Here is a 16,889-nt window from a genome sequence, read left to right on the forward strand (position 1 = left end):
TTTGCCTTGTTATTTTTTATTTTTTATTTTTATTTTAGTTTAGTATAACTATTAAGAAGATAGCTTGTTTCTTTTTTTCCCCTTGCAAAATTCTCTCCTTTTCCCCCATGTTCAGCGGGTGGATTGTTGGTCATTTTTTAGTAAACAATTTCCACCTTCCAAGCGGAAGAAGGCCCTCCTTATATACATACATACATAACCTTGTTTTTTTCAATGGAAGCATCAAAAAATGGCAGTTAACGTGAGGTGCGAGGGGAAGAGGGAGAGAAGCAAAACTTAGAAAATTAGATAACTAATGATAGTTCCTAGTTATTTAGACTGATTATGTCCTAGGAGGAGCAATGAATAGTATTCATATTCGGAAGACTGAACAATTGAGGAAGGAGGCGTAATTGAGCAAACGGAGTTGGTCAGAAAAAAAAATTAATTTAGCAAATAAAGAAAAAGATTTCAGGTGATGATGAGATAATGGATATATCTAATGTCGTTAAAAAAAAAAAAAAACTAGATACAAAAATGGGGAAAACATCATGATGACGAAAAACGGCCGGCGAGCCAAATCGGCCTCGAAAGAAAAGAGATTTTGTTTTGTTTTTTGGGTCTCTTTCTTCTTTTTCTTTTCTTTGAAAAATGCCATCTCCGGCAGGCGCACATGCTCTGACAACAAGAGACGGGGGGCCAGCCGAAGAATAAATAATAAGTCTATACATGTATATAAGAATGTTCACAAGAAATTATCTATTGACGGAACTCCCGTGAAAGACTAACTTCTTCATTTGTAGCTTCTATATTCGGTCTGGCTCTGCTCGACTGAAAGCGTTTGGGAAATATTTGGCAACTGGCATGGTAGCCCTGCCTCGAGTCATCAAGTCGAAGAGTAAAATTTCGTAAGATAAAATAAACCAAAATAGCTTTCCAAGTGGGTTTGTTGGGGGTGGAGGATAGGGGGAGGCGGGGAGGGGGATAACTATTTCGCAGTTTCCTCACTTGTGCCATATTATGTTTTGTTATACATGATGCAATGTGAAAAATAAATGATAAAATAAGACTATCTCCAACATATACTCGGTAAATGTAGCAAAATGGTCCTCGAAAGGAGTGGCCAAACGTCTTGTCGTAAGGGAGTGTGGTTCCCCAGGCAACTTTTGTGTGTAGGAATGGAGGGTATTTGAGAACAAATGAAAGGACGGCAGAAAAAAGACGGAAGAAAGGGTGGGGGGGGGATGCTTATTATGCCACCACGGCCGTCAGAGGGGCTGGTTTCTCAGATTGTGGTTGCTGCTCTTCTTCCTTAAACATCATGCGCTTCATCCAGTCAACGGCTTTCGCGCACACTGGATCTACGTAGATAGTCCACGAGTACGCAACTGCGTAGAGAACGGTGTAGAACACCGGGAGGATGAATACGAAGGCAAGTCCACCCGGCTGAGGCAGTTGAATAAGGTCGCCCTTAGCATCTCTTATCGGGGTTGTAGATGCTTTATGCCAGTAAGCCATCCAGACAAGTATGGTCCGCATAAGGGAGTTGTGTAGCAGGTAGACGGGGAAAGAGACGCGGCCGAGGAAATTGAAAACGGGGTTGGTTAGGACTTTCCTGGCGTTGCGGGAGAAAAAGATACCAACCATAAGGACTGAGGTGCCGATGGAAACCCAGTAACGAGAGATGTCGGTGTTGTTGGGGATGATTTGTTCCAAGAAATGTTTCATTATCCGTGACCAGTACATCCATTCTGCATTGTGCTGTGGGAAGCTCCATATGAAAAGACCCATGATAATAATGAGAGAAGGGACGGGTTTGGGAAGAAAGGAGGTGGCACGAGAGCCAAGGTCGACCTGGAGCTGTGCGAGCATGAGACCTGCGAAAATATTTATTCCAACGATATCTAAATTTGGAAAGATTTATTAGTGTGGAGTTTAAATGGGTATAAAGTTTTAAGTTTACGATAGAGAAGGGGAAAAAGAGGAAGAAGAAACAGAGAGAACACTTACAATCTCCGATAGACCAGCACCAGACATAAAGGAAAAGAGTGACCAGGCGCCAATACCGTGTCTTGAGAAGCATCATGGCCAAGAGCGCTAAGTATATCCGGAACGAGCCTTGCAGGAAATATACAAGAGTCCAGTGAGTTCCATCGTATTCACCAGGACCAGTATTCCAATATAGGGTCAGAGCACGGAACAGTTTGATCAGAGCCTCCCCCCAGGACGAATCCGGTGGATGGGCCTGTACACGGATCCAGGTCGCATTGACCCGAGAAGCCATGTGAAACGCACCCATTTGTGCCAAGAACCAAGCGATACAGATAGCGATGGAGGTTGGAAGGACCAGCCGGCCTGAGCGGGTGAAGGTGCTCCTAGCCAGATTGACCAGGGCCACGGAGGTGTTGTTGTTGCGGGAATTCTTGACAGGGTTGAGCGAGTTGACGAAGCCGGTGATGATGAAAAAGATAGCCACGGCACCACGGCCGCCCACGACCAGTCTGAAGAAGGGAAGCTGGAAGAGCAGAGGCCCGGCACCCTCTCTCGGGGCGGGGCTGTGTAGGTATGGAACGAATGCGGTGCATATATGGCCGGTCACGACGATGAAGGACGCAACACCTCGGAGACCCTAGGCGTAGTATATATTATTAGATGGGACGCCCAAAACTATAGATGATTGCAAAGCAGAGACATGGTTGGAGAGAGAAGACATACATCGACCCAGTTGTCCTCTCTCTTTTTGGGGCCGGCAGAGGCCATGGTGGTGGCCGCACTGGGCAGAATCGACCCGAGGGAAGCGAAGGGAAGCGACAGACGAGCGAACATAGTGGCGGAGAAGATTTATATCATTAGAAGCACAATGTAAGAAGAGCTACCTCTCTTCGGTTTCTGTTTTCTATCAACAGCAGTGTATCTCGTCCGCGGGTGTAACCAATCGACGCACCGAAGTACGGATTCCCAGGCGATCCCGGGGCGGCTAAGGGGGTTATGAGACGAACCCAGAGAGGAAAAACCGGTTAGAGATAGTAAAGATAGTAAAGATAGTAAAGATAGCAAAACCACAGTAACGAGTGACCCAAGCCCGCGGTAGATACTTGACCAGCAGGATACAGTGGGAAGGGAGGGGAGGAGTTGTTAAAGAGAGCGGAAGAGAGAGAGAGAGAGAGAGAGAGAGAGAGAGAGAGCGAGAGATAGACCAAGCATTGTCCGTTTGGGATCAAGCAAACGATGAGGTCGATGTCCGGTACAGGGCATGGGCTGAGACAAGCCCGGAGCAGGGGCTTGATGCCAAGCAGCCACCGGGCCAAATCTGAGCAACTCGGTCCCAAGACGGCTTGAGACACCCTGGGATGGCAGTGGAGGATCGAGTGGCCGTAGTGGCTGGCAAATCATGGCTTCATAACCTCGGAGGTCATGATAGTCACATCCTCCTCATCCCCCTCCTCCTCCTCCTCTCTCGGTGTGCGGCCACGGACGAGGAGAACGATATCTATCCGGGTCTGTTCCCACGGATCGGGCCCCAACTCAAATCCCTTGCGTTTCTTCCTTCCGGCCCAGCCCAAAACCACCCAAATGCCCCCAACAGCCCCGGCTTCCCGATCTTCAACGCTAGGTGGCAGCATCAGCGGTGGGATTAGGTACCCGGTTTGTTCGCCTACAGAATCCGGTTGCACCGCCGCTGCTCTCGCCCCATAGAGGCACGCGACCCTCTTGTTCAGAAGTATTCCACGGATCACAATCCAGAGTGAGTACTCCTGCACTGCTGGTATTCCATGAAAGCAAGAACGCCACCTTGCCCATGAGTGCCCTGCCCGCCAATCCCCTCTCATTTTTGCCATGTGGGATGCCTACGGCGAATTCTGGGCGTGGTGTGGCGCAGTGCAAGAACACCGATGGAGGAAGTTCGTTCCAAGCCAGATGGAGACCGGTCAAGGCTAAGACGCTACTGGACTGCCACTGGCGACAGACCATGTCAGCAAAACATGCAGGGACAGGGGTATTGGCGGTGCACAAAATTGGCGCTGTGGAAAGCCAATGAGGGACAGCCGGAAAAAGGGGGCATCATCAGCTCTTGGGATTTGGATTCGGCTTTGGGTTGAGTTGTATGTAGTTAGAACTTGGAATAGTTATAACTCATAAAAAAGAAAGAGGGGAAATTTCTTCATGAGGAGGAGACGGTGACGTTTTCCATTTCCATATGCGCGCCCCTTTCAAATAGTATCTGTGGGTTTCCCTGAAATTTTCAATAACTATTTATTATATTATTCACTATTCCTGGTGTCTAACCCTGTTTTGTGCATCCAGGAACCTGGTTGCACAATATCCATTGTCATCCACAACATCCCAGTATGCAATGCAGGAAAGAGTCCCTAATATCCGACAAGGGATTGGGCTACCATCTTGACAGGGAAAATACGGGTTGCAGTCAGACATCTCCGAGAATGAGAGAGGGAGAAAAAAAAATCAAGGGCGTTGAAGATACACCCAGAAGGAATGAAATCGGGCAGGATAGAAGGAAGCATGCTTCTGCATTTATTTTTTGACACTCTCGATTCCGACTTGAAGTCATCACTACTAATCAGCTACGTTGGTCAGTTCCTCCTCCTTGTGTAAGTTTCGGAGCGAATGATAAACTTTCAACAACCCTTCCTGTTCCTGGAGTTTGTTTGCACGTTGTCCTGTACCAAGGTTAGTCGCATCTTAAGGTTGAGTTTCCGGCGCGCCTCGGCGTCACGATTGAGTTTTTCACTGGTTTACACTCCAGTTGGGCCCTTCATTCATTCTCACGCTGTCGTTTTTTCTTTCTTCAGCACGTTTTCTCCCTTCCATCGAGAGGGGCTCACCATCGCCTGTGATATTCCTCCGTCGCATGGCGACTGCTGGAAACCCGTGCTCTCGGAGCAGCCCTCGAACATTTACCTCGTCTCGTCTTCCCTCACTGAATTGGCGTGTGGAAGAGGATGTGATGGCACTTTTTGCTGCTTTAAGCTGCCTGGACATGCTGACCTCGCAAAAAGGTCCTCCGGCTCTTACACTGGCATCTATCTAGGGCCCACCAGGATGTCTGGCTGATCCATCTTCGCCCGGTATAGTTTGCTCAGATGAAAACTGCCGTGGTGAACAGCCCAAAAGCCTCAAGTGAGGGGCCGCGTGGCAGCACGTCCCGTGTCATCTTGACCTGCACGAGAAATTTTCAGATTTTCCGAGCAGCGTTTTCCAAAGAAAGGGAAAGCCCATTCAATGGCTGCGGAGATGGCCTACAGAGCATACCAGCGAGAGCTGAAAACGGCAATTATTTAACTTTACAGTCCACACACAACTCAATTGCAACCTAGCAGAACTGGCTTTGATCATAGCAGTTCCTGTGACGTTGAATGGGAAAGGAATCGGCGGGTATGGTTCGACAGAGCGCCATTGCCATTGACAGAACATGGTGTTGCCTGGTTCTACTCTGGGTTCCCTTGTCCGGGCAAGCAAAGCACTTGCAAATACACATTCCGATTTGATCTCACACCATGGGCCAAACAAGCCTGGGCCCAAGTCAACTCCGTCTACATTCCACGTTGGCCCTATCACAAGCAGCCGGTACGCTACTGGAAATAAAACAGATGAAGGACATTCCATCATTGACCCCATGACGTCAAAAAGAACATGGAATAACAAAAGAAAAGAGGAAGAAAACGGGGACAAGACATTGTCAATCAATACACTCTAAGATGCAACAGGAGAAAAAAAGACACGTAAAAATATTCACAAACCTTCCAGGCTCAAGAACTTAGCAGATTGATTCCGGATTTTACGAAGCCAAAGGGACCATGACAAGGGATGCAAGAGGTTTTTTATGGCTTAAGGTTTCTCCTCCATATATTTGTCTGGGTTTGGAAGCCAGTGGCGGAGGCTTGGCCTGGGAACAGGGGGGTCACATCCAGCAACGTCCCCGAACGCGTATTTGCATTCGTCTCTTGGTTCGCTCACCAGTTCCCAATATACGTTGTGACAAATTCAGCCTTCTCAGTTTCAATGGTGTATGACACAGAGTAAAGTGTGTTGCTATGTCTTAAAATCGTCATACCGCCGGAGAGAAACGTGTACAACTATCCTCTGGCTGAATATGACCCATCTTATTTCCTTTTTCTTTCTTCCTTTCTTTCTTTCTTTCTGCTATTTCTATTGCTCCAGAAACTCTCAAGTAATCTTCCCACTTGCCATTTCTTGTTACCTACACCGTTCAAAATCAGGACTTTGTTTCTTGAACTCAGAATCCCACAAGCAACTATGTAGTTACAACCAAATCATCAAGGAACAGAACAGACCGTCGCATGTTGAAAAAGATGGAATGGAAGCTATCCGTTCCGCGGCTACCCAGACGACCGCGAAATAGTCACGGGAATCTATCGCCAGCAGCGTTGGGCAGGCAGACGGCTACCCCGACGCTGCCTGCTGATACTGTAGAGTTGTACGTACATTGGGCATGCAACTACTTAGTTACCGTTTTTGAGCCAAATAAAATGTATTGCATGAATCGATCTATTCACGCTCACGGCTCAGTTAAAGTAGTTAGCAGAAATATTAGAATCGGATTGGTGGGTCAAACAGTGGCATATTCACATCTCCTCCTTGAACCACTCATCTTCAAGAAGCCTTCTCGCAGTTGGTCTGTCCCTGGGGCCAAGTTTCATTATCCTTCAAAGACAAACAAACTCCTTATCTTCTTTCGAGATCTCTTTTTGGCTAGCCAGTGAGAAAGAAAAGGTCTCGAATTCTCAGATGGCACCCTGTCCATGAGAGCTGAAAAGGATTGCCAATGTCTCCTCGTCGGCAAGGTCCGCATAAGCGCATAGGTGGGTAGATATGGCCTGGAAAAGATGCGGTACTGTATAAGAATCCTTGGTTCATAGTCTTCGTGACCTCGGGTAACTTTTAGGCTCGAAGTTAAAAAAGAAGTTATCACGCCCAGATCATGGATATGAGCCCTATTCAAAACATTAAGAATCACGAACAGAAACAACCTAGTGTGGAAGAAATACCATTCGTTGTCTCCCCATAAGACCAAATATCGGTAGGTGGTCTCCACTGTAACCTCAACAGTGTGCCAATTCCATCACTGCTTTTTGCAGTAAGGAGAGCTTATGTGCACTGTACTTTTCAAAATCTGCAAGTCGAACATCAGCAAGGCGTTGGTTCTCACGGGGGGATTTTGGGTTATTATTCACCAAAACGTCATCCATTCAATATCGATGGGATTCAAAACCCGTATGCACATAGCCAGCCAGCTCCAATGAAGAAAAACTTTCAACTTTCAACTCCTCCAGAACCCCGCCGTTGAGACATAATTTGATTTTGATCTCCCTTTCCGTTAAGTTTCTTTTAGCATTTGAAGCTGCGAATATATCATCTTCAAGATCTCTTAATGCAATTGTGGATGTATCTGACGGTTTGTTCAACTATCTCGTCAATCAAAAGCTCACACACGCAGGCATGAGGTTCGAGGTTGAAATTTCATCCGGGTATCTTTTTTTTCATTATCAATAGTTTACCTACGCTAATGGCGGGCGGATTTGATAACAACAGTGTGCCCTGCCCGGCTTTGTTGCTAGCTAGGAGAAATGCATATAAGTAGAATGGTGCCGCCTAGTTGCTCGGTGATGATGTACATGTACATACACATGCTCAGCACTCCGGTAAGACGCTGGCCTGGTTTTCGGAGAGGAGATGTTGAAGCCATTATGGATAAAGAAGCTGAAGACTACTCGGGGCGATGAACACTCCTTTCGTAAATGAGCGGCTGTATACTAGTAGTATAGTATTTCTATAAGAAAAATAATGGCGAAAAATGGGTCATTCCTGTGGATCAATTAGTTTTCAGCCAGATCGACTTCAACAAATGCCTCTTATGGGACCGATAGCACTCACCACTCACTGCTCCTTAAGGTTCTATAGTTATCTCTCTCTATCTAATATCATGAATGGGAGTAGGAATAATAATAATAATATAAGATGCTACTGGTAGCTATCAAGGGCATGTGTCTGTCATGATATGGTTATTTTTGTATGGAATGGAGGCGTACTTTGTATGCAGTGCAGTGGGCAATGGATGATCCCTATCTCACTTAAGGGCTGTGGACCCTACACAAGTCCACTTGCGCAGGGTAAGCGTGTTTCATCACCAGCTGCCAAGCCCCCTATACGATTGGGGTGGGTTTAGAGGTTTGGCGCCTAAGGTGACAGCCAAGGCTTAGGCGCCAAGGCCCCATAACTTTAACTGGGAAGTTTCAGCGCCACTAGAGAGCGGCACATGAATATTTGGTGGAGAGAGCAAAAACAAAGGAGAAGAAAAGAAAAGAAAAAAGAAAACAGAAAACAGAAAACAGAAAACAGAAACAAATACGTGAAGAAGTTCGAACTCAGCTTGCTGCAAACACCACTTGCTTCAATTGCTAGCATTCTTCTTATCAACAAAATAAACTCCCGAACCCAACCAACCCGATTCCTCTATCGCATCAGACCCGTTTCTACACACCTATTAGAAGTGATATGATATGGTGGTGGGGTTTGTTAGAAGCTGTGTAGTTGCACGGCATGCGATGGCGGCACTCACTCTCGTAACACCTTCCCCTGATTTTGTTCTTACCAAGTCGTTGAGCCACATTGAGTTACGTAGACGAGTTACATAGAGTGGAGAAATGTAGAAGTGCTACTATACAGGATAAAGCTTTGCTGATAATAGGGTAATAATGTATGACATGCGGCGGCAGAGTGGAGGGTTATTTTAGTAAGAAGGTGATGAAATAGGATATGTGGAGTTATGTATATCTAGATATTGCTGCACGAAAAGAAAAAAAATACGACGAACGTAATGTAGCAAAATATGTATACTGATGCGGGTATGTAGATAAAAGTTCACGGCACCTGTACGAATACATACATCCATCCATACATATATATATATAACTCAGATTACAATGGTCCATAGCTAATTGTGCATTTATCCAAGAATAACGCCAAAATATGTACAATATCGAGAATATATTAAAAATCAGGCAACAAGAAAAGAATGAAATAAAAAACCCTGTAGGTGCTTGAGGATAAAAGGGGAGAGAATACAAGATTGAGTAGATTATATCGATGGCGATGGAGAAAAACTCATCCAGTGAGTCATGGCAAAAGGAGAGGAAACGGGGGGAATCTCCCTCACGTCGACGAACATTGGACATCCAGCCATTTCGTAAACGCAGCAGATGGCTCCTCCACATGCCGCTGAAACACCTCCGCAACCCAGAGAGAGAGAACCACCGTTGCCGACCCACCAATCGCAAACGTCAAGCCGTACTGGAACGTCGTCTGATATCCGAAAATCGCATACAGCCACGGCATGAGCGGGTATAGGAGGAATTTCAGCACGATGGTGTGCGTCAGGTAGAGCGAGAATGAGAGGTTTCCGAGGTAGAGGAAGATGGGGCGAGTGAAGAACCGCTGGACGGATGGGAGGCCCGTGATGGCCCAGATGAGGATGACGGTGCCGACGGAGTCCCAGAAGCGGAAATACGCCGTGTACGTGCGCGGTGCGTACCATTCGAGCACGGCGAATGACCACGCATTCCAGATATCTGAAGCGGGGACGCTTAGGATCCACAGGCCCAGGATCATGCTGGCGACCATGAACCATGCCGGCGGGGTGAAGTGGGCGACGGATCTGAATTTTGTATCTGCGGTTTCGTGCTTGGGAAGCTGGCCCTCGGCGGCGTCATCTTTGATGATGTCTAGCTCGGCAATGAAGGAGCCGGCGAGGAAGAGGAAGACATCCCATTTCTCGAAGGTGAGGAAGTAGAGGGAGAGGAGGCCGTTGAAGATTAGGCGTGTCTTGGTGGAACATCTTGCGAAAGCGGCGTGAACGAGGAAGAGGACCATCGAGCAGCGGAATTCTACCGGGATGGTCCAGAGCTGGTAGGCGTATGGCGAGTTTTGGCTGAAGTTTTCCCAATCAAAGGGCCAGAAGAGGGGAGGGACGGTCTTGCACCAGAGCCAGAGCTGGCGTATAAAGGTCGATTCCTGCGGGGCCATGTCGAAGGTGCGGTGTGGCATGTTGCCATCTTCGAACTTGGCGACTGCGGGGAAAAGATTGAAGCTCACCAAGAACATGGGAATAAACGTGGCGATGATGGAGGGGATATATAGCCGGAACAGACGCCGAAAGATCTTGGAGCTCAGGTCCAGCTGCAAGGAGCCCCAGGATTGGCTACGGCATTTTTTGATGGTGCCGAGAGAAAGGACGTAACCCGAGATAAAGAAAAAGATGGTCGGTTGCCCGGTGTAGAGAAGACGGAAAAAGGGCAATTGGAAGATGGAATCGCGGCCCTCGGACCCATTGTAGGCATATGAGCTGTTCGGAAAGAACCCCAGTACCATATGCAACACCACCACGCCCAGTGCAGCGAGGCCACGGATACCATCCAAATAAGAGGTTTTCCCGACCGCCCTCGACGGTTTCCTTGATCCAGGGTCTATTCTACACTGGATGATAGCTGGTAGGAGGCGGAAAGTGCTCGAGACGAAACCCCTTGAGCGGGGTGATTGGAGCATCACCATATCTCTAGACCAGAGTTAGATATAACGGGGAAGAGATGTCAGTCAAGTAGACAAGCGTTCCTCGAAGGGAATGGGGCGAAGGAGTAGTAGGATAAGGAATCATTGGAAGGAAAAATTAAACATATTGTCGAACTGCACGATGGAAACTCGAACGCCCTCAAAAAGAATGGAAAAGAAACATCAAAAAAAAACATCACCACGTTAAATGAGGAATTCAGCTGCCAACCTCTCGGTTCAGAATTACAAGGGGCCAAACTGTCACAACGACGCTTCTTTTTAAACTTTGCTTTTCGATTGATCTCGGCCAGTGGCGAGTGGGCCCCATGGTTGCAGAAAACGATACGGATCTTGCGCCGTAACAAATCATTGATCTGGGAACGTGCTATCTAAGGAGCGCCAATTCTTGGAGCAGCCGAGGCTACGGCTCTTCAGCGGCTACTAAAAAGCAGGGGCCACCGAATAGTGTGAGTCCGTTGGCTCAGGGGTCAGGCTATTTTGCTTTTGGCTGGAATGGTTTGCTTTGGAGGATGGAGGGCGGCGTTTCAGCTTCAGAAGGAAAAGAAGACTCAACCTGAACGCCGCTGTGGTACGTCGAGGACTCATACAACTCCAGAGCCTGCGCCCTAATCGACTCCATTTAAGCGTACAATCGGGGGTGAGATGATCTAGCGATAGTTAAAGACTTCAGTTAAGCTACAGGATGCACCGCAGAGATGACTTACAGTATCAACGCATAGAAAGTTTCCTAGTGCAAACACCTAGTAGTCAACCAGTTGTTGCTTGGCCGGACCAAGGGCGCACGGTTCCGAGATTGAGGGTGGAAGAAAGTTAGAACTCAGAAGTTGAGGAAGAAATAAAAAAAAAACAGAGCACAGCGCGGAAGAAGGATACGAGTCGAAATACGATGGAAGCTCTCGGCCACACAACCCCACAGTGGCAAAAGGCTCGAAGTCGCTTCTGGTGATCTGTCATGTTCTTGGGATGCGCCTAGGATCATAATCACCATCATAATCATCCGTAATTCGAGGTGGTTCTTCTGTCCATCGCTAGCATTCTATATATCATTCCACAAAGTCTTCCCCTTTCAGGCAAAATGAATTAGGGCTTCTGACTCAGCCAACCTCAACCTCCGCCGAACCTCCTATCCTGTCTGTCTGCGACATCAACTGCTATGTCGAGGGTCCAAATGCCCCAGAGTCCCTGACTTCTGCGACAATCCTCCCCGCCGATGGTTGTTTCGGCTGCCCAGCCGCTGGCCCCGGCCGCTCCGTCGCCCGCTTTGAGATCTTGGTTTTCCCCACACGCCGCCCCCTTTTTTCTCTTTCCCTGTTCTTTCCCGTGAGTGTCTGTCTCTCTTTGACGGGCGGAGGAGCTCCTCGTTTCCTCTCCGACTCAAGTCACGATGGTTCAAGGCCTCCGCTATCGACGCGGCTTCCCGCTCGTCCTCATCGCTCTCTTCTTGTACTTCACCCTCAGTCGAATATCCTCCCCGTCCTCTTCGTCCACACAGCCAGCAGACCCTCGTTATCTCCCGATATCAGGTGCCCCGACGACTACAGACCATGGCAAGTTTTGGATAGCCTTCCATGAGATCCTCAAAGCGGCTGAACCACGTTGTAAGTCGCCGAAGCGAATAGAAGACCACCCGGCCGCGATCGGCTTCAAGCCCGACGAGGCCGATCATGTCACCCTACCGGAACATATCATCGTAGAGCCTGAAGATAAAGAGATATTAAAAACCGCACACTCCCGATTTACCACCTTGTTATCGAGCCCGACTGCCCCAAAACTACGCTACACCCCCGGCACCAGAGGCATTGTCTCAACCGCGGGTGGCCGGTACCTCCCGGTCCTGGTCACCTCCTTGCATATGCTCCGGGAAACAGGCTCAACTCTTCCCGTCGAAATCTTCGTGGCGGACAAAAGTGAATATGATGAATACGTCTGTGGCGTGGTGCTGCCCTCGCTGAATGCGAAATGTGTGATCTTGGCAGATATTCTGGACTTCTCACCGCTAGACGAGGGCCTGAAGAAATATCAGTTCAAAATCTTTTCCCTTCTCTTTTCATCCTTCGAGCAGGTGCTATTCCTCGACGCCGATTCATTCCCCATACACAACCCTGGAGAGTTATTCGATTCAGAGCCATTCCTTTCAACCGGCCTGGTTACCTGGCCCGACTTTTGGCAGGTGACTTACCACCCGTCTTTTTTCTACGTTTCGTCCCAACAAGTCCCGACAGGATTCCGCCATGCATCCACTGAATCAGGCCAGCTGCTGGTCTCCAAGAAATCCCACGCGCAAATGCTTTTGCTATCGGCCTATTACAACTTCTACGGCCCGTCGCATTACTACCCATTACTATCCCAAGGCCACCCTGGCGAAGGAGATAAGGAAACACTCGTTGCCCCCGCCATGATTCTGCATCTTCCATTTTACGCCGTTTCCACGGGACCGGCCGTCTTCGGCTATCGCAAACCGGACGGCGGGTGGGAGGGCGGCGTGATCCTACAAACAAATCCCATCTGGGACTCGCGCCTCCCAGAGGGCGAAGTCTACGGCTGGGGCGGGAAGCCCAACGCCCCTCCAGAATCCTTTATGACATGCCATGCCAACCTGCCCAAGCTGGACCCAATCAGCGTGTTCGGGGAAAAGGGACTCGCGTGGAACTCCGAAGGCGACCCGCAGCGAATGTGGGGCCCTAAGCATGAAATGATTGAGAAAGTCGGTTTCGACATCGAGCGCAGGCTCTGGGGCGGATTGCAGAAGACCGCGTGTGGGCTTGAAAGCAAGTTCGTGCCCTGGAATGACAAACCGAAATTGTGCGGGAAGATTGAAGACTTCATGAAGTATATGGCGAATAAATAAAGGATTGGATTTTTATTTGTATATTTTTATTTAATATTTTTATAATTTTTTATTTTCTCTTTCTATTTATATATATCTATATATATATTTGAATTATCGTGTCTGTTTCGCCCGCGGCCGAAATCCATCATAATCAGTCGAGTTCTGTCCAACCATCCTACAGGTGGAAAATGCAGGGGAAAGGGAATTTCCGTCGCAGTTGCTTCTCAAATAACCGAACGGACGACGATGCAATTCTCACCTTTTATTCTCCTGCGAAGCTCGCATGACTCCAGCCTAGAAGCGGAGGCACAATTTTTTGTCACCATCTCACAAACCAAATGGGATAGACCTCCCATCTAACGCGCAGTGTATGCTGGACAGAGGCTGCGTGCTCTACCGATGAGCGGTTCCATACGAGGTCAACAGACTGGCATGCCATGTTTTACATGAATGTTCTCCTCCTGGTGCTGAAATAACGAGAACGACACTGCTGAAATTTTTTTTTTTTCGCCCCCTTCAATGTTTTGGTCTGCAAGGGTAAAACGCTGCCCGGCAGCATCAATTGTACAGTGCATGTGCAATCTTCACATTACCCTTCCAGCATTAACCTTTTGGTATGGACGCCAGCAATCACGGGCGGCAAGGCAAAGAGCGCCGCCATACATTTATTTAGATGATTGTCAAACAAGGAACTGACCTATCGTTTTATATTAGTGTTTGCTTCTTGTCCCCTGCGCCTCCTTTTCATTCATCTCGCATACCTACTACACATTTTAGATCTATTGTATAATATGACTTTATCATGCATTCCCACACTGCCACAGTGTACTCTGCATAAATATAGAGGGGGAAACATCGCTGGAAGCACAAAAAGGAAGAAGGGAAAAAAGGAAGCAGAGCGAAACATAAAGCACTTTCTCTTCTATTCTATTCGATTTTTCTCATCATTTGCATTTCATGTCCATTAGAACAACCCATTAGCAAGAAAATTACGCTGCGTGTTTCTCTCCGTTCTGGTTTTCCGCCTTAACCATGCCTTCATCAGGTTCTGGTGATGGAAATATATGCAAAATATATCAAATTCCGTCTACCTTTGTATTTTGTACCTACTCCCTCAATTCATTCGTCCATTTACTCTACAAAGAAAGCTTTATAAATATATTTATGTGTCCCTGTTTTTTATGTTTTGTTAGAATAATACGTATCACCTTGCCATTTTTTATTTTTTATCCCCCTCGGTATGGATAGGGGGAAATTGAGGGGGCCCTGGGAAGGGGTGATTTTACAGGAAAAAAAGCTGTAACAATTTGTAAAATAGGTCGTCTTTCTTCCTCACTATCCGTTAGTAACTATTTGCATGTGTCAACACTCATACCCCCTTTTTCTCCTTCCTCTTATAAATGTAAAGAAGTATTTTCGTAGTAAATTGCAATGATTATCCTCCCTGCTACCATCACTCATCAGCACATACGAAAAAAACAAAATAAAAAGGAAGCAGAAATAAGAGGGCAGGGAAAAGGAAGCCCAGAACTAAGCAACCAACAGCCCATCGACGTGCACAGAAACAGCCGTTCCCATTTACTCAGGTTCGCCGACAACGCCCTCCTTCCCCTCCCAATCCTTTTCCACCATTTCTTCACTTCTGCCCTTCTGGCCCTCCATTTCACTCAACCACTTCTTCCCCTCCTCCGTCGTCGCATCCACAATCCCTTCTTCCATCGTCAAAATCCCACTGGACCCCAGCTTGTCCACTACCCCCTCCGCCTCCTCCACACTCATTTTCCCAAGCACCTTATTAACCTCATCCAGGCTCTCGGATTTGAGCGCCCGCTGCAGGTTCGGCGGGAAGCTCTTGAAGGTCTCCATCGCCGCAACGGAGTCTGGATTAGTGTCTTCCGGCGAGGGAATTTTGATGTTGAGTTTCGTATTCGGATCGACGGCGTGGAGTTGGATTTGCTCAACCTCTACAGGATTACCGGCAGAGTCCTTGGCGAGCTCCGCGGCGCGCGTTTTCATCTTGCCGTACGTTTCGGTAACGTCGTTGTGGAAGAGTATGGAGGCTTTGTGGTCCCTTGAAGTTATGCTGTTTGGCGTGGAAAGTGTGGTTTGGTTAGTATATATTTTACATCAATTAAACAATGGGAAAGTGTCGGTTGCATGGGAGTGTTCGACGTACCGCTTGAAGAAGAGGCTCACGCCGTCACGGCCAAGAGATCGGCAGTATTGAAGCAGTAAGCCTTGATGAACACATTGGCGGGCGTATTCTTCGTTCCCGGATAGCTGGGCGTCGAATCCCTCGATAAGTAGCTCATCCGTCTTGCGCTCAGTTACGATCTCTGGGTGATCGCCGATAAATTGCAGGCAGCTTTTGTAGTCACCGATTTTGAATTTGGCAAATTGTTTAGCCAGCGGTGTTACCTTGATTTTATCTTCCTCTTCCTCGTCTTCGATGTCGACTTCGGCCCCAGAGGAGCCTACGTCCGCCTCATTGACGCTCTTGGCCGCACCCGGATTCAGAAGTTCCACCGAAGTAGTAGTCTCCGTTTTCTTCTGCTCGGGTTTCGGCCGGTTAACTAAGGTTCTGTCAAAGCCGGTGTGTATGCTCTCGCTGGTAATTTTTTTGGCCTCCTCTTTCTCCAGAGAAGCTAGTTTCTCCAATAACTGCTGCTGCAAGCCCAAAACTTTGGTCTTATGCTGCTCCACACCCTTGATGTATTCTTGAAACCGATTTTCCGGTTTGGACTCATCCAGCTCTTTCTTCACCTGGTCTACTAGTGACCCCATCATTTGCGAGTATTTAGGCTGTTCCTTTTCGTGCGTAAATACGCCTTCGGGAGGTGGCGGAGGGCTGTCTTCGTTAGGGTCGCCAGCGGACTCGATCAGGGCCTGGAAAATAAGCTCATCCGGGTTTCTGGAACTGTCTTCATGGCTCTTGAGTGAGGCTATGAGAGCGTCAATGCGCTTCAACAGTCCGTCATTTATGATGCGAGAGTATTTCAGGTTTTCGATTTCCTGATGGCGCTGAATGCGCTGCTGGTGGATCTGGTGCTGTTTTGCGCGGATGAAGGATCGTTTGTCGACATTGGGATGCACTTCGATATCCGAATCATCTGAGAGCTCCAGGGCATCCCATTTGCTATAGTCGAGAACCATGTTGAAGAGCAGAAGCCCGGAGGGCGCAAGGTGGGGTGGGTTACAGAGAGGATATTTAAGAGACTATAGAGGGGTACAAAGGGCTTGTTTTCAATACGCGGGGTGAACAACAGACAAAGCAAGGAGGGTAAATATCAAACTCTCAGCTCCATAATCATGTCCTTAGCCTTCCTATAAATGTTGCTTCGGGCATTGCCATTGTGGGGAGGAAGTAATGTTCGCATTGTTTTCAGTAGCTACTAGGATACATGCAGGTGGAGTGGTTTGTATTTATACGTTGTTGATCCCGCTTGAGGCAATTCTTCCCCGTGATTCCACTCTG

The 16,889-nt window shown here is 47.9% G+C and overlaps 7 protein-coding genes across 7 annotated transcripts; 1 reads left to right on the forward strand and 6 right to left on the reverse strand.

The window, feature by feature from the left end:
- Nucleotides 1–1,230: 1,230 nt before the first annotated feature.
- Nucleotides 1,231–2,739, reverse strand: HCBG_07831 (uncharacterized protein; the record flags this gene model as incomplete). The annotated part of the gene is made up of 3 exons (XM_045434880.1): nt 1,231–1,883; nt 1,990–2,608; nt 2,695–2,739. 3 exons carry the CDS (start codon nt 2,737–2,739, stop codon nt 1,231–1,233), a joined length of 1,317 nt encoding a protein of 438 aa, XP_045284186.1.
- Nucleotides 2,740–3,368: 629 nt separating this feature from the next.
- HCBG_07832 (uncharacterized protein) lies at nt 3,369–3,951 on the reverse strand (the record flags this gene model as incomplete). Its single annotated transcript, XM_045434881.1, has 2 exons — nt 3,369–3,580; nt 3,639–3,951. The coding sequence occupies 2 exons, from the start codon at nt 3,949–3,951 to the stop codon at nt 3,369–3,371; spliced, it is 525 nt and encodes a 174-aa protein (XP_045284187.1).
- A 603-nt stretch (nt 3,952–4,554) lies between these two features.
- On the reverse strand, nt 4,555–5,616 carry HCBG_07833 (uncharacterized protein; the record flags this gene model as incomplete). The annotated part of the gene is made up of 3 exons (XM_045434882.1): nt 4,555–4,658; nt 4,824–5,021; nt 5,298–5,616. The coding sequence occupies 3 exons, from the start codon at nt 5,614–5,616 to the stop codon at nt 4,555–4,557; spliced, it is 621 nt and encodes a 206-aa protein (XP_045284188.1).
- Nucleotides 5,617–7,208: 1,592 nt separating this feature from the next.
- HCBG_07834 (uncharacterized protein) lies at nt 7,209–7,705 on the reverse strand (the record flags this gene model as incomplete). The annotated part of the gene is made up of 2 exons (XM_045434883.1): nt 7,209–7,408; nt 7,645–7,705. 2 exons carry the CDS (start codon nt 7,703–7,705, stop codon nt 7,209–7,211), a joined length of 261 nt encoding a protein of 86 aa, XP_045284189.1.
- Nucleotides 7,706–9,068: 1,363 nt separating this feature from the next.
- On the reverse strand, nt 9,069–10,711 carry HCBG_07835 (uncharacterized protein; the record flags this gene model as incomplete). Its single annotated transcript, XM_045434884.1, has 1 exon — nt 9,069–10,711. The coding sequence occupies one exon, from the start codon at nt 10,564–10,566 to the stop codon at nt 9,172–9,174; it is 1,395 nt and encodes a 464-aa protein (XP_045284190.1).
- Nucleotides 10,712–11,635: 924 nt separating this feature from the next.
- Nucleotides 11,636–13,533, forward strand: HCBG_07836 (uncharacterized protein; the record flags this gene model as incomplete). The annotated part of the gene is made up of 1 exon (XM_045434885.1): nt 11,636–13,533. One exon carries the CDS (start codon nt 11,969–11,971, stop codon nt 13,430–13,432), a length of 1,464 nt encoding a protein of 487 aa, XP_045284191.1.
- Nucleotides 13,534–14,426: 893 nt separating this feature from the next.
- On the reverse strand, nt 14,427–16,796 carry HCBG_07837 (uncharacterized protein; the record flags this gene model as incomplete). The annotated part of the gene is made up of 2 exons (XM_045434886.1): nt 14,427–15,497; nt 15,591–16,796. The coding sequence occupies 2 exons, from the start codon at nt 16,565–16,567 to the stop codon at nt 14,993–14,995; spliced, it is 1,482 nt and encodes a 493-aa protein (XP_045284192.1).
- Nucleotides 16,797–16,889: the final 93 nt, after the last annotated feature.

Source organism: Histoplasma capsulatum (genome assembly GCF_000150115.1).
Source record: "Histoplasma capsulatum G186AR genomic scaffold supercont2.14, whole genome shotgun sequence".
Lineage (NCBI taxonomy): Eukaryota > Fungi > Ascomycota > Eurotiomycetes > Onygenales > Ajellomycetaceae > Histoplasma > Histoplasma capsulatum.